General features: G+C 42.0%; 1 protein-coding gene across 1 annotated transcript; it reads right to left on the bottom strand.

Annotated features, from left to right (window-relative positions):
* Positions 1 to 948: 948 nt before the first annotated feature.
* epsti1 (epithelial stromal interaction 1) lies at positions 949 to 22,250 on the bottom strand. Its single transcript, XM_061724368.1, has 10 exons — positions 22,026 to 22,250; positions 21,176 to 21,234; positions 21,009 to 21,092; positions 20,840 to 20,913; positions 18,457 to 18,540; positions 14,888 to 14,961; positions 11,380 to 11,458; positions 7,421 to 7,488; positions 6,864 to 7,066; positions 949 to 1,644 (listed from the first exon to the last, which is right to left on the bottom strand). The coding sequence occupies exons 1-10, from the start codon at positions 22,166 to 22,168 to the stop codon at positions 1,499 to 1,501; spliced, it is 1,014 nt and encodes a 337-aa protein (XP_061580352.1). The 5' UTR covers positions 22,169 to 22,250; the 3' UTR covers positions 949 to 1,498.
* Positions 22,251 to 24,061: the final 1,811 nt, after the last annotated feature.

The following is a 24,061-nucleotide window of genomic DNA, read 5'->3' as shown; positions in this document are numbered from 1 at the left end:
TCAGTTTTGGCACGGATTGGAGACGAAGTTGTTTTCAGCTGTCTGCATAAATGAATAATGCTTTTGTTGTCACGAAGACAAAAGTACCGTGGCATATGAGCTAAGTTAAAGTCAGATGGGAGCAGCTGAAACGTCTATGATTCTGAATATGCTAAATTTACCTTGCAACAATTTATATGTTATCTAACTTTATATGTTATTGAACTTGCGCAATGTGCAAGCTGGTGAAAGTGAAATTAAAAGAAAAAATTTAAATCACAACAAATTTGAACACGTTTTCTAATAAGAAAGCTGACTTATTTAACGTGTACTCCTAGGTAAAAGGAAATCACTCGGAGAAGACTTCATGCCCTTATCCTGATACAGTTCTGTAAACCTGCTTGTTGATGTCGGAGCTGTTTCCATGAGTTGGAAAATTGTCATAAATATGAAAACTACAAGTAAAAAACACTGGAAATGGGTAAATAATGGTTTTATGTTGGTTAGTAATGGAATATTGGGCACAAACATGATGCACATCTGCAGTTTGCTTGGGTCCATATCAAGCCCTGGCCAATGATGTCATGAGGCTCAATGTGGCTGCATAAACTCAACCCGATATTCACCAGAACCTGTCATTATCTGCATTCCCTTTCTGCAACGCCGAACCTTCACAACACTTGTATTACATGACGTCACAGCCAGCCTCTAACATTTGAGAACATCCACATCCAATAACCAAACTAACAGGTACAGTTGGGCCTAATCTGGGCCACTTTTGACACCCTTATAGAGTTGGTAATGTGGCCCAGATGTCTTTATAAAATGACTTTGGCTAGAGTGTTATGAGGGCCACAAGTGGCCAAAGGGTAAAAGAACATGGAGACTTTTGGCAATGTTTTGTGGCTACATATGTGAGTTGAAGCTCATCAGTCAGAGCCAAATGTGGGCCAAAAAAAAGTGAAGATATCAAATCAAATCAAACTTTATTTGTATTGCGCTTTTCATGCATGTATAAAATGCAACACAAAGTGCTTCACATAAAACGTTAAAAAACATAAAACTTATTAATGCCCTAATATAATTAGTGAAAAAAAGGTATTTCACTTTAGCAGAACTAATGTCAGTCCTTACTTCCTTCTTTGTCGCACAGAATTATAGAAAACAAACAAAAGATGCTTGAGCGTTCTTCCATTTGCGCAGGCGGATTTAATTAAGAGACCCACATATGAACTAATGATTATGAGTCATGGAGGGATGACCTTTTAAATTAAATTTATAGGACACAAACACCAAATCAACTCTACAACGTGGTAAAAAAACAGACATGACTCATCCCAGTGGATCCAGACAGATACAAGAGACAAACACTCAGTGATTAACAGCATCATGGAAAAAAGATTCAAACGGACGCACACTGCATCGTAGGTATTTCTATGCTATGGTTGTGTCTGTAGAGGTTTTAACTGCCCTAGAATTGAATGAAAGACAGCCCCCCCCTTCAACTAAAACATTAAATTTAACTAAGAGTGCAGATGAGTAATGTGTAGGCGTCCTCGTAGTCGCCGTTGCACTGGGTAAGGATGTCCTCTAGGAAGTCTTTGGCGCAGTCTGGAAAGTTGGTTATCAGTTTCATCAACGCCCAGTCGCGGTCGGGTTCAGGATCTGGAAAACAAAGTGAAGGAATAATCCCCACACGGTCCTTTTTTCTCCATGACAAAGAAGTTTTTTAATTGTTTTTGACATTTCCGTCCACAGTTGAAGGTCTCCATCTCACAACTTTTGTTTTCTTTACAAAACAGCCAATTCAATCTGTTTTGCTAAACATTTTCAGTCACGATCGGCCACTGCATGCTGAGCAGCAATCCCCATCATGCTCTTTCCACAGCTGTTTGGCTAAAAATGCTCCTCAACATCTGACAGGAAGTTTTGTGGTCATTTCTTTGAGGCAGCTTTAACATTTTTCCCTTCTGGCCAATTTTGTGTCTTCCCCACAGCTCTGCGATCAGACTCCTGGAAGTTCTCTCCTTCGCCGTCTGGTCCGGCTGTAGGATGAGGGAAGATAAATAAATACATCTCCCATCCTTCCATCACCCCACCAGGCAGCAGAGCTGTCTGAGGCACGCCATGGCGGAATGGAAAAACACCATCTTCACACTGGTGAAATACAGGCCTGGTCTGGCGGATGCATCCTGTCATGGATTGAGGATGTTGTGGCATTTCAACATGCAGAACTGCACCCACAATGCAAGTGCCAGAGCAAAAGGCTTGAAATACTCCTGGATATGTTGGCTTAAACCCTGGGTGCGTGAAGTCACCCTGCTCTGGCTAGTGTTTTGATGGCAGTTGGTCAACAATGAGCCGCTATGGAGAGGAAGCAGTAGTTGCCCTGTGAACTGAGTCCTGTGCAGAAACTAACCAATGCACATTATCCCTTTTTTTCCCATGGTGCTATAGATTCCTACATTTTAGTTGTAATCCCACCAGGATGGAAAGCTACGTATATATCTGTATGAAATAAAAGTGGTCAATTAGACTCCACTACATGTGCAAAAAAAAAAAAAAAAAAAAAGAATAAAACGTTTCTTTTTTTCATTGTTGTGACCTGCCGGTTATTTAGGGTTGGACAGTTCGGCCGGACAACGAGGTGCTTGCTTTTGCAATTTTAGCGAGTGCTGGGGCGTCCGCTCAGATTTGTTGCTCTTGTGGACTGCAGCAACTGAGGTATAAGTCAGCAAACCATTTTTGCTATTTAAGGTTGTAAACGAGAACCGCTGCTCCTTAAAATGATCTACTTCCCTCAATAAAACCCTTCTCCTGTGGTAGATGCGTAAAGTCACTGAAAGCTGATGTTTAAAACGCACTATCTTGGTGATGTTAGAATAACATTCAGAGTAACATTAAAACCTTATAAAACAAAAATTTGCATCTTTGAGACCTGGTGCCTATTCAGGTCTGTATGTATTAACTGACCTGATTGATGAGAAGGAGTAAATCTAATAAATGAAACTGTGATGACTTATAGGGGATACACTGCCTGCTCATAAACAAATCAACACAGCACTGCTGTGATTGTAACAAGCAAGCGTCTCATATCCTGTTGCATCCTGTGGTCATAAAAAAGATGTTCCCCTGTTTCAGAAGGTCAAATTATTGATCTGCATTCAACAAATAAAACAAGAAGATTGCTGTAAATACCTATCCGGTGTTAAGAATTGTCCGACGCTTTGCTAAAACCTGGAAGGATCGCGGCGAGCCATTATCTCAGGGGAATAAATGCAGGAATAAATCGTGAATGATTGTTACCAGATTTAAGTACTTGTTAAGAATCTAATTAAAAAGGTACTAACAACATTGTTTATTTGTAAAGGTAAGAGCATTTCCACGGGCACAGTGTGAGATGAACTCAGATTACTGACACTAAACAGCTGCGTAGCCTGAAGAAAACCACTTATTGGTGGTCATTAAAAAAAAGAGAAGAGAAAAAAGAAAAAGCTTCAGTTTTCTCAGGAGAGTAAACACTGAACTCTGGAGCAATGGAAAAAGTTCATGTGGTCCAGTGAGTCCATATTTTTCCCGATTTCAGGTCATGGGTGGATCAGGGTTAGTTTCTGCGTTATCGTGAGCTGGGGTCAAGTCTGGGCACAGCAGCGTTAGGCCAGACGAGTCTCAACAACAGAAATAACTGGACTCTAGCTGTGAAAGAGTACATGAATGAGGACAAGACATCATTTTCACTCTTGAACTGGCCACCACGAGGTCTAGCGTTCCACTGTGTCCAGTTCAGAAGTTACACAGCATGGAGCGTCTCAGCCTCTCAACCAGTCCCCAAGACCCAGAGATGGTTTGAAGTGGTATTGTGTTTAACTTGCTGCCTTTATGACTCAGGCTTCTCTTATATCCAGTCTATGGCTAAACCAACTCTTAAGTATCTAAACCCGCGGAAATGACTTAGGCAGTAATGGTCATAACGGCCCTTACGTCAGCTGACTTGCCTCCAGGGACAAATGCTCCACCAATATGGCTTGTGTCGGTACATCAGCTGTTGCTTCTTTAGCCTCGACATCCGAGCAGGCTTAGGCGAGCGTCCACTGCATGTGACGAATCGATGGCTTTGCACCGATCCCATTAAAACCAAAGAAGTGTGGTCAACGCCCCTGCAAAAACATCTCTGGAAGGCAGCGTGTCCAAAGGTTGAGCTCGGCCAAACTTTATGCAAATGAATGCATCCAATGTGAAGCTGTTTTCCATTAAAAGCTGATTTGTTCTCTGATATCATAAACAAGGGAAATTCCTCCTTAAGTGCATTTCTCCTTGGGACAAAATACTGGATGAAAAATTATATACGATATAGTTTACAGGTGGAGTTAGCTCTAGAGTAGAATCTAGAGCAACTCATGATGGATCTATGCTACTTAGAACCATTTAGGTAGAAACACACAAAATAGATATAAAAGCCAATAAACAGAAAATTATTAAAGGGGACCTATTATGAAAAACACGTTTTTTCTTCCTTTAACATATATAAAGTGGTCTCCCCTCACCCTGACAACACAGAGAAGGAGGAAAGCAACTAAATTCTGCAGGGTCTGTTCACCCCGCCCGGAGGATCCTTCCAGTGTCATGTGACTTTTACGAGCCGTTCAGATTTGTGCATTTTCGTTACGTAAGCAAAATGCAAACCACGCCTCGGTCTCCTCTGCTGCTGAAAGCACGCCCACAACTAACTCCGCCAGACGGAGCGTCCGCCATTGTTAAGAAGCGGAGTGTATCGCTGGCTGTTTCCACAGCGAGGGACAGTAAAAATGAGGTTTTGCATCGACATTTACCCTCATAAAAGGATCAGTACCAACAGTACGGACCCGGCAACTGCACACGAGTCAGCGGTAAGAACGTTCATTTTTTATGTTATTTATATTTGTTTACAAGTATGATCTTTGCATGGGCTAAGTATTTAGCCTAGCTCCGGTGTTACTCCGTGTTACGGAGCTCTATTAGTACCGTAATACATTTTTTTTCTGTTTATGGTTTCAGATCTTCCAAGCACCTGAAGCTGTTCAACGACACCTACAGAAGAAATGCACGGCCCTTCCTTGAGCCAGCAATAGTCTATACATGTTATTTATATACAACTTGTGTTTTATTTTTTTAACAATAATGTTGCCATTTGTGAACCTTCAGTGTTGTGATTTCTTTACAGTTAACATGATTCATTTGTCTTGTAACATAAGAAATGATGAGGAATCGGAGTAAATAACTGTGGTGTACCTGTTTAGAATTCAATTAAATCTTCCTGTGTGAATTAGTGTGAAGACGAGGTGACCCGTTCCCTCTTCAGGTAACTAAAGGCTGATTTATGGTTCCGCGTTTAACCAACGCAGAGCCTACGGCGTAGGGTACCCGTGGATTTAACGCAGAACCGTAATTCAGGCTTAAGATCCCACACCGGGTCATAACTGCATGCGAGCGTTCGACTATCGCGTCGAGCTGCGTGACATCGGACGCTCTCTGTCCACACTGAAACCGTTAAACTCGCGGCCAGTTAGGACAGTCCAATAGAAAATAAAGCAATGGAATTGATTTTGTCACTGAAGTTCGATCGCATCGCATGGGACACGCTTTGTGTACAGAGCCGCTGCTCTTCTGGCCGGAGAGGCTTTGTTCCCTCCCCTGCTACACGTCATTCAAGCAGCCAATCAGCACAGTCTCATTATCATAGCTTCCCTTCCCATCAGAATCCCTCATAGATAATGAGGTTAGAAGCGGTAAAACTAGAGACATGGCCCACAGGCTGAATTTCTGATTTATGTAGAAAAAACAAGCTTTTGATTGTTTTTAAGACATTCGAGGCCTGTTTAAAATATACATTAAATGCCATAATAGGTCCCCTTTAAAGTTTCCATCATTTGCAGCTATCTTGGATTTTGAGGTTATATTTGATGACGTTCAGCATATCTTAATGATGGAAACCTGACTCTGACAAGCTCTTAAGGCAGTTTTGGAGTTGTACTAGTAAATGTAAGCAACCCAAAGTTGCATCTTTTGGATGACTGGATCATATCCGTGTTGACATTACAAAAATAAAACACCTGAATGTGATTTTTATGGTTTGTTACACCAGTTCTTCTTTGGTACAGATCTTTAACGCCTCAACTCTCGTTTGATTGAGTGGGGATAAAACCAGACATTCCATTTCATGCAACACGCACATGCGTGGTAGCAGAACATTTCTTTTTTTTTCCAGTCCTCAGGTATTCATGTGAGTTTGCCGTCCAATAATGTCAATTTAAGCCAATTACAGAAGGGTGGGACCGTACCTCTCGGCATGTCTGCCTGGCTGCGGGCCGAGTCTGTCAGTCTAGCCTGGTTTCAACATTTTAGAGAGTTTCCCCTCCATGACTGACGGATGCTTAATAACAAATTGCGTGTTTGTGTGGGTGTTGTTGAGGTCTGATGCTCTTGCGCTCTGTGTCTGCTCTGCAGATTCACATGTTTAATTACATTTGATATTTTGGTCAAGAGTGTGACGGAAAGACTTGGAAAAAATTCTCTTACTCATACTTACGGACACACACACACACACACACACACACACACACACACACACACACACACGTTTTCCCATTTCCCACAAACTACAAGTATCAGCAGGATTTTAAATGCCCGGAGGTACAGTATCAGAATGTGCCATGCACAACTTCCTGCATGCATGAAGGAAGTATGCAAAGCCTTTCATTGGACATAGACTAAACAAAAAATCACAGAAAGGATGAGGTGGGCAATTTTTGTCACACGCCTGATTTAGGTTTGGTTAACCAGAATGAAAAAAAAAAGCGTGAGAAACGGGACTCTGTGAGTTATTCACACATCTAATCTCAGCTCACCAGCTTCCTCGGTCCAGCCGGAGAACCTCTGCTCTGAATCTGGTTTCAGGTGAGTCCAGGGCTCTTGTCCAGTCGCTGCCTGTTGTCCCACGTCAACAGGGGCCAAATAGGGATGCTCTTCCTCCACAGTGCTTTCCTTTTGGGTCTCTTCCTCCTTCCATGTGTTCTTGCCCTCAAGCTTGTCCAGAAAGGCTGCGTTCACCCTGTCAAAATAAACTGAATAAAAATGATGCTTCACATAAAACAAGTGTTGTGGTCTTAAATATGCCTGCAGGCTCCAACTGGCAGCGAGCTCCAAGTGTTTGACAGCTTTTTAAACTTCTGTACCCACTAAAATATAGTACTCTCAGCCACTCGACATTCACCGACCCGGTCAGTATGTACTGGTTTGGCTCCAAAGGGATGAGCAAAACAAACAATCTCAATGAGAGTTTTTCCCCAGTTTAGTTTCAGTTTAACTCAAATAGTTCTGTATTTTCATCAGATGTCCCCTATCCTCCATCGTTTACCTCATACCTCATGTTTTGTTTTTTTAATAAGTGCATGGTTGGTTGTACCTCTTGCGTTCCAGCTCCAATTCTTCAACACTCTTTGACTTTCTCTGTTTGTTCTCCACCTCCTCGAGCTGACAAAACAGAAAAGTTACATCAAAGTCTGATCGTGCAGAGCAAGAAAAGAGAACAAATCAAATAGTGAAGTTGTGAAGCTTCATGGCAGTTTTTGAAAAGGTCATTGCCCTGAATGTTTGGGATTGCATGAGGAAATTGTGATATCGGTGCCATTTATAAGAGTGTTTTGAGTGTTCCCCACACGTTGCAATCTTCACGCTAAACAGCAAGGGTCGCTGTTGTAAACATGACGTCACTACACAGCTGCAGCTTTCCAACAGCACATCTTTCATATAAAAAAAAGTTGTTTTAACAAATCTGTTCAGCTTCTAAGTATTTGGATGCCTTTGTAAAAATCTAATTATTTTACTATCTTGGACTGTACAGAGGTTATTTTACAAAAAAAAGAAAAAAAGCCTCTTCTCTCCAGTTTGAGTGGAAAAGCATCACTCCTGCAGCTTGCAAACACTTAGACTACAAAAATGTGTAGGTGGATGACTGGATGAAATGACACAGAAGCATTTGGCTCAGCAGATGCCATGATGTCACTCTTTCTGCACGCCGCCATCAGCCTCCACTGCTTGTTTTGTTAGCTTTAGGAATTAAAACCCATCAGGATAATTACACACCATTTAGCCCAGCCATGACGCCGTGCAGACACGACAATCAGACATGAATCCGACCAAAATTAATTCTAATTTAATCACACTTGGAAAGAAGTTTGTTTCAAGATGAAATAGTCAAAACTGCGAGACCTGTTGCGTAACCTGAATCTGTAGAAGCAGCTAATTATGAAGAAAAAAAACCCCAGAACAATGAAAACTGATTTCTTGGTTATTAATATGAAAAAGATCTTTCTTCATTTGGTCAGTTTTCCATTTTATTTCAGATTCACGTCTCAAGCCTGCTGGTTTGTCATGAACAGAGGATTCCCGCAAAGTTGCAAAACTGAAAACATTCCCACCGTGCTAGTTGTACTCTTAGTGTGGTGGTTATAACAGATGTTAGCATGTTAATCTGCCAAAATAACCAGGGCCTACAAGCCAAATTCATTCAAATCTTAGAGCCAAGTTCACCTCCTTCTCAAGATAAACAAGTTCTACTCTTGTAAAAGCCCATGTTCTGTTTCTCATGTGCACAAATGCTGCTGAGACTAAGTCCAAAACTGCAAGAGGGTGGCAGGAAAAAAGCAGCCATGCAGACAGCAGACAATGATGCAAAACATTGAAAAAACACAGTATTACTCACACATTTGCTACTTGTTAAAAATAAATATGTTACGCTTAATTACTGTAAAGTGAAGTAATCACTTCTGTATTAGCAGTTATAAATCATTTAGTTTGCTTAACTTACATAAGACATCGGCAGGTTAACTGTCAATATGAATTAAAATTTAATGTAAATGCAATTTAATGTTAATTTTACAGAGAAAATAAGTACAATGTCTTCCTTTCTCAACTTTCCTTCCCAGGAGGGGGGGTGGGCAGCCCACCTGAGTGAGCACTCCGCTCTCACCAAAGATCTGCATCAACTCTCCCACACACACACACACACACACACACACACACACACACACACACACACACACACACACACACACACACACACACACACACACACACACACACCACAATTGTACGTAGAGCCACAACAGAAGTATGTGAGGGTGGAGAATCGTCTGTCTTTTGGAGCCAATATTGTAAGAACAACAGATCCCAGCGTCCCGATCAGAACCACATCAAGAAGGTTGACTTTTGTTGCCTCGCGGCCGCAGCGCTTTCATCTCCTAATCTGTGACGTCCATCGGACAGAGCTACAGAGCTGGGAGATTTGGGGAAGGAGAGAGGAAAGATGGAAGAAGCAAATACAAGAAAATGTTAAAAGGAAATGAGACAAATGAGCCAAGAAGAAGTTAAGATGGGAGGAGAGAGAGAGAAAAGGAGTTGATGGGAACAAAGAGTGGATGATAAGTGAATGTGGGCAACGAGAAAATAATGGAAGGGATGACAGGGGAGGAAAGGTGGAGACAGAGTAAGACAAAGGTGGAAAAGCCAGGAAGAGTTGAACTTTTTTTTTTTTTTTACCATCTGTAACTTCATCCTGTCAACTCTGTCACCCAGTTAGCCTGTCTGTGTACTCGTGTGTTTGTGGTCTACCATAACACACACACGTCTCTCTCACTGTAAGAGCTTCCTTGTCTTTCTCCACCAAAAGCTTTGACCCACTGTCTCTTCCTCTCTGGCTGAAAGATTTGCGTCACATCTATCGAGAAGGGTGGGGGATGAGTGCAGGGGGAAGAAAGTCTTTCCTCCGTCCACAGAGCGTGTACATTTTTTTAACGGCGTCGTCCAAATTACATGTCGTGCATCCACGGGCTGTTTCAGCGATGCGCCGGGTGGAGGAGCGTGCACAGTCATCTGCACCGCGTACAACGTTTTAAAAGAAGCTGTCAACACTATTCAATAAATGTGTGTTTTCCAAGCTAAGAATAATGTGACCTTTTCACGTGTTAGAGCCAAGATTTACAGCAGATTTTAGTCTTATGATTTATGACGGTAATTACCAGAAGAGTGATGGTTGAGAAGAATTATTATTTATAGTTTCAGAGAGAGAAGGTAGCTGCTTTGTGGAAGAAATGAAAAGAAGAAAAATAAATATTAATTTCAGTCTATTAATGACTAAACATACTGTACTTGACATGTCTAAGCTTCAGTCAGTCCTGCTGTCTGAGGCTTACGTAGAGATATTTGAGGGTGATTAACTTAATTCAACCCCCATCCCCACAGAAGTGGCGCCTACGGTGGAAGCTGAGGAGGAGGTAGAATAGGAAGAGTTTCAGAGAGCTTGGCAGGTGAAAAACAGGAGAAGCCATTTCACTAATGTTTATGGATGAGAAATTAAAATAAACTCTGCAGAGTGCTGGCAATAAGCATAAATGCTGCTTGAGATTATTTCTTATTTTGTGATCTGCTGCAGCATCTCTTGTTACCTTCTATCTAAAACGCCCAGGCCTGTCTCTTTAAGGCACCCCTCCCAGAAGGCCCCATTTGCTCTGACTGGTCAGGAATAACTGAAAGTATGGCAACTGGTCTTCTTCTGAGAGGTATGAAACTGTCATAGTGTACAGGAATTACATGGTGATATGACTAGCTAGTTCGGCAGCACTTTAACCATGCAACACGGTGAAGGGAAAGGGAAAAATTGAGAACATTGCATGACTTCCTTAATTTGCAAGGAATTGACTGCAGGTGAGGAGCTGTTTTTTTTTTCTGCGCTGACTTTTACCAGGACAGGTTGTTTCACTCTTTTGCAGAAACCTCACAGTCACGTCATTTTGCCTGTCTGCTTCTGCTCGCCGTGAACTCTGGGAAGTCCCTTGAACTCTCCTAGCACTCCACTCCACTCCGTCCCTCCCAGGAAAACCAACATTCAGAGAGGAAGAGAGGCTGAGAAAAAAAACAAATAGGAAGCAGACAAAAAGAAAGAAAAAAAAAGTCACCAGACACATGGATAACACTTAGGAGCAAAAAGGAGGGAAGAATAAAAAGCGGTGGCTTTTCTTGATGGTCCTGCACTGCTGTGTGCCTCGGCTTTAAGCAAGGGATAATTGTAGGGGTCTCGGGGCCCCGCACCCCCACCTCCACCCGGTCTTTTAGGGAAAGAGCTTAAGACTTAGGCAGCCTCGGATGATGAAAACCCGGCACCCAAAAATGTTTATTCAGAAAACAGTTTCCAAAGGCAGTTCTACTGGTGTGAAATACAACAAAGATTCATTCTCCAGCGCCACAGACGTGAGGCTCAAAGCTGAGCCCTGAAACACACACACACGCACACACACACACACACACAAAGCCTGTGTGTGCCTACATGTATACAAACAAAACATACATGTGTGGTCGCCGGCTCACCCTGGATGACGTCGGTGTGGCGTTGCTGGATGGTCTCGCTGCCCTGCTCTCAATCCTCTCCAGAAAACTCTGCGTCTTCCTGCAGTAAATAAACAGTAAATCATCTGCCTTGAGTGTTTCAAAGAGACAAACCCACACATAAATAATGAGACCTGACAGGGGATTGTTTTACTCCACAGACACTCCACAGGCCCGGGACGCTGACAGTCCCATAAGGTTGATCGGGTTTGTTTGTCCCTGTCTGACACCGCCGTCCCCGTCCGCGGAACAACTGATCGGTTACGCTCCTCCTGCGACTCAGCCCCATGTCTAAATATCCTCATTGTTTCCTCAGGTTCTGACTTCGGTCCACTGTCTGCTGGTTTTGTGTCTTTTGTATGGGAGCCAGAGATGCTACTTGACAGGCCGTTTCCCTCGGAGTCGGCCCCAGATTCCACTAACATTTAGCCTGTCAATTTAATTGATTTAAAGTGGTCCGACACAAAACTGGAGAATATCGGATGAAAACCACAAAAATACTGTACAGCAGACAGACTAAATCCCTTTTGTATCTACACCCAGTATAAAAGCCTGACCTCCCTTAAGGAGGCCCTACATTGATTTTATATGTCAGTTAAGCACAGCGGTGATAATGGGCGGTTTTTCTCAACCGATGATTTGATCTATATTTCTAAAAAATGCCGACAGTGGATGAGGGGACTTTTTACCTGTCTCCACAGCACATTAATCTGTCACTTGGAGCGATTCTTTCAATTAAATTATAATTTGGAAAAGAATGGCATGATATGACAACAAAATAAATGATGTTTACCTTGACTTTAATTTCTTTCCAGACAGTATAACCACAAGACTAGGTATGGTTATAGATATGATTTATGATTCCAACTTTTCTATTTTGTTAAACGATTCGGTTCTTTATTTATTCCCTTATCGATTCTTATTTGGAAAAAAAAGAACAATGCGGCAAATGCCGCTAATATGATAGGCAGTGTTCGTTAGTTAATTAGTTACTCATGTCAGTATTATTAGCCAAGGACATGCTAACGTTGCTACTGCTGGATTGAGAATTACTGACGTTTGAGCGGATCAAATACGCAACATTCATTGATTGTTATTGCATTTTGTGTGCACAAATGTTTTTGCATGTTGTCAGTATTTCCTTCCTTTGACGAAATATCCACTTGTCAAGTATTGCAAGTCGCCCTGTTGTTGTCTTTTTTTACTGAAATGTAACCAGACTTTCATGCGTTTGTATCGCTTGGGTGCCACGTTTACCATTGACTGCTGGCTAGTTGCTATGCAAAATGCGCAAGCTACATGCGTAAGTTACGCAACATGCATGGATGACATCATTGGTGCCTACTGACATCGAAAAGGGAATCGAAACACTGGGAACCGGTTCCAAACAAGAACCAGTTCTCGATTCCCATCCCTACACAAGACAGTTCATGATTTTTTTTCACATAAATTCACTTGTTCATACACATTCATTTCTGCAGACATATTTCTGTCTGCATTAAAGGTCTCAACAGTAAAGCATTTATCAATTTATAATGTTGCCAAAAGTTATTTCAGAGTATGAAAAGTGTTATCTTCATCAGAGTCGGACTCTGATGAAGGCGAAAGTAATCGCTGAAACATGTCAGATATTTAATAAACCTAAATATTCTCAGACGAAAAGAATCAGCAAATTAAAGTGTAAAACCATAGACAAAATTAACTTTATTAAATCTATCATCCCTGTTATCTGTCTTCTCTGGTTCCTCTTGCTGGGTCACCAGTTGCAGTTCTGTTGCTCATCTTTGTTTGTAACTGAGCTTCAGTTTGGTTTCCAGTATTTCAGCCTCAGCTGTGGATTATGAGAAATGCGTTTGGACATTTCTCATAATCATTAAGCCAAGCTTAGCTTTGCTATGCTTGCCTCCTTTGGTACTTTGAATTTGGATCTTTATCCAGCTTTAGAGTTACTCCTCCTCGTCTCCCCAGGCTTTAACAGCTGGACGAGAGACCTTCAGCGTGGACCAATCTGCAGAAAGACCTCAATTCAGAAACCCGCGGCTGTGTTGATGGATTTAAGGATATAAAGAAAGAATGCGGTGAAGGAAATAGGGTTGTTTTTCCAGAATTGTCACTTTCGTTTCAAGTTATTTGGGGGAGCATATCCTACTGTGTTATTTGCATTACATATAAAAAATCTCAATGGGATTTTTTTCTGGTTAATAAATAAAAGGCATGCCACTTTTTTCTTTTCACATAGTGCTAAATGGTGCAGCCCTGTTTAAAACCACACATAGATTATCTCTTCTTGCTGCTGAAGTTTTTGAATGGCCATTCATGCGTTCATTTCTTCCAGAACTCAATTGTTCCTGTGCTCTTTATGAAATAAAATGCCTTATTTTGAACTTTATCCAAGCGGAAAAAAATATCAACAACCCACAGAAGACTGACTTGCAAGCTTTACTGCTTCACAGGCTTAATCGTTCTGTTAATGAACAAAACATGAGCGACCACACCTGTTGTTCTGGCTGTGAGTTTCATTCTTATTTATTTATTTATTTTAAACCTAATTATGGGTAGGAATAAATGTATTTTAGCCTTTACAGGAGTTGCAGAGACCTGGGAGATAGATTAAAAAGGCCCAAACATCATCTGTGTGTTGTGGCCTGGCTCACACTCTTACGCAGGCAAAGCCTGCATGATATGGAGGTACAGTATCACACACGTTTACGTAGTTTAGCTCTTAATCACTTGAAGTAGTTCCCTTATCTCAAGCAAACAGCGACAGAGGGGAGCCAGCCCAGAGTGGTTACTTGAGGCCAATTCCACGATGTTTGGGGCGAAAGAAGACGAAGAGAGCCGAGTGATTGGGAACAATCATGGATGCAACGAAGGGAGGGCTAACCTAAGTTTTGCAAATTATATTGTAATCATTTATCTAAATAATTGCATTTTTGTCCGTGGAAAACTATGATACTTATTTTGTTCTGTGGTCTTTCCTGGGGGGTTGTCTGCTGAACAGGAAAAGGGCAGTGTGTAAGTTTACTTAATCTCCAATAATAAAAATTCTAATTGAGAGAAGTTTCTTTCTCATATCAACGAGTACGGAGTTTTAAAACACCTAACATAAGGTATGCTCTTATAGTTTGTGACTCAGTTTTCAATCAGCACACAAAAACGGGAGTCTCTCAGAGTTGGTCGTGAGGTTGGAGGCTAAGTCTTCTTTTTGCATTTTCGCAAAACTTTCAGCCTTTTAGCCACAGCACAAGTGCAATTAGAGGTTAACCTCATCTGCATCTTTGTACTTCCCCTGATACCTACAACCAATATGCTGTTTCTCTCTTCTCCCATGAACAGGAAATGCATCTGGCTCCAGCAGCATCCCACCAGCGGATCAGACACTGGACGCCTGCTTCGTGCAGGACAGGTGTTTGTGTCACGACTAAGCTTCACTACAGAGCGAGAGAGAACACCAAAACAACATCAAAGTGGAGCCTGATCCGGAGCTGACCTGCTGTGATCCTCCCGGTGATGCTCCTTCCTCCTTGCATCATCCTCCCGCTTCCTTGCCTCCAGACGCTCCGACTGCAACACACCACAGACGCGTCACCGCAAACTTGTTCATTACAGCGTGATGTATGAGTTGCAGCTGTTGTGGAGTATCGTGCACACAAAACTCTACATAAACCTCACTTTTTGAAGAGTAAAAGTGATTCTGCAATACCTTTAGAGCTCGGGGGGCTGTGAAGCTTCCCTAAGCTTTATTACTTTTACCGGTAACTTTTGTGCAGCGATGCATTTGTTTGTGACTAAATCTCAATTTTGAATGAATCGCTAAAAATATTAAGGTTCCTTTTATTTATATTTTCCAGCTAAAAGGAACACTTTAATCTGTGGATTTCATCTCAATGTCCTCATCACATTCTCACACTGCCAACATGACTGGTTCACTCATCCGTGACTACATTTCTACGGCATGAAAGGACTTCTCTGCCCAGCAACATAAAGAATCCAGAGGAAGCGGGGACGAGTAGGATACATTCCTGAGGCAGAGGTATCATGTTTGATCACGTCTGCAGACTGACAAGACCGTTTCACTGTCTCGGCTTTGGCAGCACATTCCTGTGATGCAACAGGGACGTTTCTTTGAAGTATTGTACTCGTCTCATCACCCTTTTGCCATCTAGAGACGGTAACTAGTAACTAGTCGAAAATAATTCATGTAATTTGTGATGTGGAATGAAAAAGAACAGATTATTTCTAACAGAATGTGGACACACAATATTTTGTCTCATTATAAAATACGTGTGATGAGAAAGACCTGCTGAATGGCGTGAAAAACCTGGATTGGGCTCACCTGTTCAACTATAAACATCAAATCAGCCAATCACATTGCAGCATTGCAGCTGATGTTAAAACTGAGCAGAAGAATAATCAATTCAAGGTGATTTCCGTGGCTTTGAACATGGCGTGGGTGTTGATGAGTATTTCAGAAACTCCTAATTGACTGGGATGTTCAAGTAGAACCATGTCTGGTGATTACAGAGAACTGTTCAAAAGAGAGGAGAAATCCAGTGACCATTCAGTCAGTTCTTCAGGCAAGACCTTGTGATGCCAGAGGGCAAACACAATGGTCAGACTGGTTAGAGCAGGGATGTCGAGGGACCTGCATGTTTCAGACGTTCACTTGCTTCAACACACATGATTTCAAATAAATGTGCCGTAAAGAGCCTTGTGCAGACCTTGCTGTGCACGCTGATGATGACCCATTCATCTGAATCCATGGAATCATCTTATCTGGTTTCATTAATATGACAATGAGATGTTCTCAAAGAGTACTCAATAAAGCACATATGGGATGTGCTGGAGTGGGAGCTTAAGTCCAGGTTGATCGTTATAATCAGTTCTCCCTTTCCCATAAATGCAGCGGACCATCGGCCACTCTGATTGAGACCAAGGGAAGACATGGAGAAGAACTTTCTAGGTGAATATTTCTCTGTCTGACAGCTGGACATCCACAAACCCACCAATCTGGCTTTCTTTGTGGGTGTGAAGCTGGTGTGAGACTCCATTGCTGCACCTCTGGTGGACACTGACATCTACTGGCTTAAACAAAGGAGATCTGCAACCACTAAACGTACAATAGTTGATAGTGAAAATGCTGGGTTCAGGTTTTACATCTTCCTGCACTGTGCTGGACGTTTCAGGATATAAAAACGACACTGATACCGTTACTCAGTGGTTCCCAAACATGACCCTGCAAGGCTGAAGAAGCCGGTCGGTATTTTGTTACAGAAAATGAATGTTGTATGTGCTGCACTTAATTTTCTGCTGCAAGGGGTTCCGAATACCTGCAGTTGAGAAAATGGTTTCAGTAACATCAGTACCACTGACAGTTATCATTTAAGTTTTTACAGATTCAATCTGAGGGTTTTTTTTCCTCATATTTACGTATTCATTTATTCTTTAAATTGTTGATGCCAGGTCCAAATCCTGCTTTGTGGTTCATACAGTAAGTGCTCTAAATCTTTCTCTACCTTCTTCTTTCTCTCAATTGTCAAAAAAGTTTAATAAATATATTTTAGGGCCAAAGGGTTAGAAATCAAGTTTAGATTTGATTTACAGTGTTTTTTTCTCACGCAGTGCAACCTCAGTGCAGTATGCGCTGAGAAAGTGGTGCAACACTCTGACAGGAAAGCAGCTTTCACTATTACAGCCGCTTTTCCACCTACTCACATTCTTTAATACGGACGGTTTGTCAAACAAAGATTAAAAGATGGGAGAGGGCAAAACAAACCTCGCTGAGGATGTTTTTCATACTGTTATCTCAAGGCTTCTTTTTTTACAGGAATCTGTCTTCAGCATCAGGATGCACTCCAACTGTTTATAAACATGCTGTCATTCAGCCTTCCATCAAAGAAAGATATCGACCCGAATATTCCCTCCAACTGTAAAGCATTGCCGATGTTATCATTTCTGACTGACGTCCTCCTCTGTCAAGAACCTGGGTGTGATTTTTTTGAGCCACTTTTAAGATGGACAAGTAGATCAGTGATGTGATTAAAGTTTTTTTTTCCAACTAAGGGTGATTGCAAAGCTGAAGCCTCATATCTCTTTCAAAGAAGTAGACAATATTATGCATCATTACACTTGTATTACCGCTATATCAAATTATTATAAACCACCTGATGTTGATTTAGATCAGTCTGCCCTGCAGCGTCTCCGGATGGTTCAAAATTCAGTTGCTTGATCATATTACTCCAGTCTTGGCCACCCTGTTCTCTTTCTTTTTTTAAATGAGATTTTATTGTTGATTTTTAAATGGATTGGCACCATCATACTTGTTACATCTTCTACATGCCCACACCCGTACAGGAGCTATGTGATCATCAGACACATCCAAATTAAGCTGTGAAAGTGTTGGAGCGTTGTGAAACAGTTCGGTCCTCCCACTCTTCCAAGCTCTTCCTGTTTGTAAATTGTTGTGTAATAGTGCACATAATAGACAATCTGTTCTGGTCCCAAGCGTGACTGACCTCTAAAGTTTGCTTCATTTGACTCGTGTGAGTGCAAGGTGTGGTACAAATTATTGATGTCTGAGTGACAATGGTATAAAAACACAGCGGTTCAAACCAGAAATTCAGATGTGAGAAGACTGAAATTGGCCAAAAACAACAACAAAAACAACAGAAATCCACAGTCATGTCTGTTCTGTGAGACTGCACACGGTTGGAGTAAATGAACGGGCAGGGTAAAATCAACTAAGACAGGAGTTTGGACCCGCGGGAATCCCCCAGAGGGGTCAGTTGTGCCTGGGCAAATTTCAACATTTGTTGCTTTTAAATGTACTTTATAGATAATTATGGCTTCGACTTTGAAGAACAAAAAGAGCCATATCAATTATTTCAGAATATCTCTCATAAGGGAATTTCCTTTGATTTAAAGTCACTATTTTCAAAACAACTCAAAGTAAACAGAGCGTTTGTTGAATAGCTTGAATATATTTTACTGTACAAGTCAAAATAAAAAAGAATTAACCTGAACACTAAATACACATTGTTATTTTAATCTTGAGCTCACCTTCTCCCTCTGTATGGTCTTCATCTTCTGCAGCTCCTCCTCCTCCTCTTCTTTCCTCCTCTTGTCCTGTTCCTCTTTTCTCAGCTTGAAACAATGAATGAAATGTATAAGTGCAATGCAACAAGCAAACCCATTGTTCTTTGATTGCTCTGGCCTAAATCCCTTAAAGAGTTTGTAAACGTACAGCATTTTCTTTTCGATTCAGTTGCTTTCCACAAAAGGAAAAATCCAAGTCAACCTAAATTCATCACATTTAGGTTGACTTGGATTTGGATAAAGCGTGCAAGAACGTCCGCCCTGCACATCTGGGTACTCCACCCCTTTCAGGATTAAAACGTCCTATCAAATCTGAGAGGCAGTAAATAAAAACCATTGAGTTGTAACCACATCATACGGTCAGTCAGGCAAACAACTGTGTACTGTCATTGCTAATCAACAATCAATGGTGCCAGATAGACAAGCTGTTGGACATGAGAATGGAAAGATCAAAGGACGTCAGGCACTGGGCTAAAAGGCCTTCAGCTGCAAGCTTGGTGAAGAGGAGACAACCATTGGTGTGATTATTCATTAATAAAATAATGCAAAATAACCATCATTTCCCCTCTATGGTGCTCCATCCCAGATTTGAACTTGTGGGGTAAAGATGATAATGATCAATGTGAGGGATCAGTCCAGAGATTCTTCACAAAGTCCAGGCTTTTGGAACCACAGCCATTGGCCATTGGTAACACAGGAATGCAGGGTGGTCCTAAACCATGCCAAGGGGGTATCTGAGCAGAGGTCCAGGCAGACCTCGGAGAAGGACGGTCAGGCCTGAGTGTAACAGCTCCTAAATGATACGAGCGATCCAAATCTAAATTCTGCAGTGCCTGCAAAGTCCCGCTGCTCAAGAAAGGACATGTACTGTGTGAAGTTTGCCAGGGAACATTAAAATGATTTGGAAAAACCTTGGGAGAACACTATGTCGTCAAATAAGACCAAATTTGGGCTCCATCTTCTTCCAATTAATTCTAGGTCGGGTTGTGGGGGCAGTATCCTAAGCAGAGAAGCCCAGACTTCATCCAGGTCATCTGGGGGGATAAGACGTTCCCAGGCCAGCTGAGAGACCAGTTGACTGAGCTGACTGAGCTGGTTACTACCCTCACCCATGGTCAATAACCACAACTCTTCTAAGCAGTCGACTGCAGTCACCTGCGGTCTCAATTGTGGACAGGTGACAGCCGCCGGTTGGTGGACCAGAATCTGTTTGTAGCCATCCGGAAGTCCACTGCCTTTCCAAACTCCTTCCACACCCTGTTTTTGCTTCAGCCACCGCCGAAGCTGCGTTTCGCTTGGCCTGCCGGTACCTATCAGCGGCCCAAGACAAAAAGGCCCCATAGAATTCAGCTTGATGGCATCCCTAACCACTGGTGTCCACCCTCACAATATGTTTGGGCCTACCAGATCTGACTGGCGTCCTCCCCCGACACCAGAGCCAACTCACCACCAGGTGGTGATCAGTTGTCAGCTCTGCTCCTCTCGTCACCCAAGTTTCAGAGACATGTTCCCGCAAGTTCGATGAAACAACTACAAAGTCAATCATCGATCTGCGACCTAGCGTGTCCAGGTGCCAAGTGCACATCCTTGTGCTTGAACATGTTGTTTGTAATGGTCAGTCCGTGATGAGCACCAAAGTCCAATAACAAAACACTGCCCGGGTTCAGATCGGAGGGGCCGTTCCACCCAATCATGCCCTTCCACGTCTCATTGTCATTGCCCATGTGAGCATTGAAGTTCCTAGCAGAACGAGGGAGTCCCCAACGGAAACAGTCTTCAGCACCCTACCAAGGACTCCAAAAAGGGTGGGTATTCTGAACTGCTGTTACATGCATAAGCACAAACGACAGTCGGGACCCGTCCTTCTACTTAAAGGTGGAGGGAGGTTTACCTCTGGTTCACTGGTGTGAACCCCAATGTACACACACTAAGCCAAGGTCCTCTTTGGCATCAATTGGACTTCCTGTGTTTAGAGAAATGCTGATTACAACCCTAAGAATACCATCCCTGATGTCAAGCAAAGATGGAAACATTATGCTTTGGGATTGCTGCTGTTTCATTTCGTTGAGGGGTAACTAGGCCATGCACCAAAAAAAGACAAGACAAGAACCTCCTTCCATGAGGCAGAACACTGAAGAGGGTCGTGGAGGGTCTTCCAACATGGCAATAACACTAAACATGGCCATGGTAACAACAAAGATGCCCAGGATAAAGCACATTAAGACCACAGTGTGGTCAAACACTCAAAATCAGCATGGGATCAAATAAAGTGTTCATAACTGTAACTGTTCAACTGTAGCCTATATGAAGTGATGAGGTGAACATGATATTTTTGCTGAAAATGTACCTTCTTCTGCAGTTTGGAGCACCTTAAATCTCTTAACTGTTTCTCCCTGGCTTCAGCCAATGATACACTGCCACCTGGTGAAAGTATTAGATGTAAGAAGGGAGGATAAAACAAATAAATCTGAGAACAAATAAAGTGTGATGGTGACGTTTGTTGTGTGTTGGTTTACCCAGCTTCTCTGGATTCGTGTGCACAGAAGTAGTCCTGTGGGCCTCTTTCCATCTCTGAAATTCGTCCTCCTCTTTCTGAGCCTCTGCAGCAACAACAAACACCACTAATCTGAAGAGCAATTCTAAACATGTGTGAAGATCAAAACTGAAGAGGTGGGAGAGTTACTTGTTTTTATCTGGCTTCGCAGGGATTCATTTGGTGGGATAACGGTGAATCCACCTGAGCTGAGACACAGAGACACAAGGACGCTCATATTTAGACAGTGAATGGAAGGTGAGTTTAGTGAACAAGTTCAAAGGCCAATTTGTGCTGTACTGAAAGATATGATGCTGCTTTCAAGTGAAGTTGGTTTAAAATAGCTTGAGTAAATGATGTAACTGTAAAAGCATTTAAATCCATTAAAAGTATTTTTAAATAATTTGTAGAAGGTTATTCTTGTTCATCTCTGACCAAAATAACTAATGTTTTCCTTGTATGATGTCACTGAAGCAGTTTTCTCGCATGCTAGCCTACACTTCAGATATCAGATATCATTTAGGATTGGTCACAAAGAAAAGAAAAATCTATTTGTCTATTTATCTATTAGAAAAATCTATTAAGACTTTAATGGAAATAAGCTTTCATTTTGGAAATAAGATTTTATTTTAACACTTTAAGACTTTATTTAACCCATGTGGGACCAGGGCTAAAGAGGGGTTCGTGTTCTGTTTGTATGAAGACACTGGGATTTACGAGTGACCATGAAGGCAACGTGTCTCTTTCCATTTTCATGAAACAAAAGTGAAACTGAGCACAGAGCTGAAACAACAACATGACAAGGAATTTAAGTGTTGTGGGTAAACAGTAATGTTTATTCTTCTGCTCCCAACTCATCTAGATATCTAAATGTCTTCTACATCCTCAAAAGAAAAAATATATAGTGCTGAGATTGAAATAACAATTCAGTTTCTCCCTGGAGAAATAATAAACGAAATTTATAGAAAGCAATTTCTTCCTTGTAACATTTGACACTTACTACTGCGGCTGTCTGTCAGCCTCTTGCTGGTTTCTGGTGTCAGCCGGAGGAGGTTGGTCTCCTTCAGAGACGGGTGACGTCCTCTCTCCCAGGTGGGACTTCACCTGGGTTCGTTTTTGTCTTTGGTTCTGGTGAGGATTCATCCCGTGTCTGCCTGACCCAGACCTGATATCGCTGTTTTTCTGGTCCTATTCCCGGTGCTGGGAGGATATCATGTTGACAGATGAGTCATCTGCACTTAGACTCTGAACAGGGTGGGAGGGTTCAGGCACAACAGCGCCATCTGCTGTTCAATTAAGCGCATAGCCCATCCTTGTATTACACGGCAATCAGGCAAGTAGCCTACAGGCAGTTACTGGTACGAAAGAAAAAAGGGATATCTCCTGAAGTAATTAAGTAGTCAACAAAGAAAATAGGTACTAACCTCTCTATGGAAAGACTCTACAGTGCTTAATAGGTTTTTGCAACAGTTTATTTAACCTTAACTGTGAGCAGCTTCTCATTCCTTTAAAGGAGCTGTATGTAAGAGCAATAATAAAACGAATCATAAAATGACCCCGATATGTCAACAGACATTTAAAAATCATGTTCATTTCAAATACTTATGTCACTGACAACAGCACTCAAGCCAACATATTCCAGTTTAAAAAGAGGAGTTGCAGCCCTCAACTGATGTTTATGTTGTCATTTTTTGTTTTGGCCTGAAGCTCCACCCTCCACCTATCTCCCAATCACCAAGTCAGTATTGTTTCTGAAGCTCCACCCTCCACCTATCTCCCAATCACAAAGTCAGTATTGTTTCTGAAGCTCCACCCTCCACCTATCTCCCAATCACCAAGTCAGTATTGTTTCTGAAGCTCCACCCTCCACCTATCTCCCAACCACCAAGTCAGTATTGTTTCTGAAGCTCCACCCTCCACCTATCTCCCAATCACCAAGTCAGTATTGTTTCTGAAGCTCCACCCTCCACCTATCTCCCAATCACCAAGTCAGTATTGTTTCGGCATCCGGGTTGCCAGCTCGGCTCTAATTATCGCAGCCATGGCAGCCTACGTTCCTGCTGCATTCTGCAGCCTACCTGGCAACCTCTGGTCGGGGGGAGGAGGGGGAGGGTACACGCCGCTCAATATTTTGAAAGTGACTGCAGTACCAGTTTTGGCCATTTCTTACTGACGGCTCCTTTAACTACCATGTTCTGTATATGGTAAGGTCAAATACCGGCCTCTACCAAGCCAACAAAAACATCTAAAGAAACCGTTAAAATAGAGTGAGAAATGTCAAGAGCAATATTTCAACTCAGAAGGCTTGTAAAGTGCAATTTGAATAATAACCTTTTACGATCACCTTTCTCTTATACAGATATATACAATTATGAAAGAATCCAATTTTCTGTTTGACCATATTTATTTGGGTGTTTTACATTATCCCACCTTACCACAGCCTTGAAACTTTGTGTTTAGCTGCTCTAGACTGAAAAGCTTCATTAAGATCTCACGTTATGTGTGATGTGAAGGCCACCTGTCCAGGGTGTAACCCTACCTTCGGCCTGAACAAAGCTTGGATAGACTCCAGCGAGTCTCATGACCCTGAATAGGAATAGGTGGGAACGTGGAATGGGCGGATGGATGAGGTGTTAATTGGTCTGTGACTGTACGTAGCTGTAGCTGTTTGGTGAGTATTGGAGCTCAAACCAGGACAGTTTTGCAAGTGATCAGGTTGTGTACAGATGCTGTCAACGCTGCAGTATTCTCCTTTAGGTATTCACTTGCGTGTCAGTGCGCGGTGAGTTTGTGTTGTATCAGTTCTTTTTTAACTTTGTTTTATTTTCCTTTTGAAAACAATTCAATCAATCATTATCAAGAATGTACAAGTTCAATAATGATTACAATACCAGGTTAAAATGTATTCCCATGGACGTTAATGCTGACACACACACACACACACAGCAGATGAATAAATACACCTGATACAAATTAAAAAGCGGGTATAGAAAATCGATGGATGGATACAAATTAATAAGGACAAAACTAAAAAGA

Source organism: Cololabis saira, chromosome 6 (genome assembly GCF_033807715.1).
Source record: "Cololabis saira isolate AMF1-May2022 chromosome 6, fColSai1.1, whole genome shotgun sequence".
In the NCBI taxonomy this organism is placed as follows: domain Eukaryota; kingdom Metazoa; phylum Chordata; class Actinopteri; order Beloniformes; family Belonidae; genus Cololabis; species Cololabis saira.
The sequence above is the reverse complement of the archived record's forward strand: the minus strand, read 5'-3'. Positions and strand labels throughout refer to the sequence as shown.

Coding starts and splice junctions, on each gene's coding strand:
- epsti1 (XM_061724368.1), bottom strand. CDS start 22,168: ATGAATCCTCACCAGAACCAAAGACAAAAACGAACCCAGGTGAAGTCC. Junction 11,459..14,887: donor CACCGGGAGGATCACAGCAG/GTCAGCTCCGGA, acceptor TATTTACTGCAG/GAAGACGCAGAGTTTTCTGG. Junction 1,645..6,863: donor CGGCTGGACCGAGGAAGCTG/GTGAGCTGAGAT, acceptor TTTGTTTTCCAG/ATCCTGAACCCGACCGCGAC.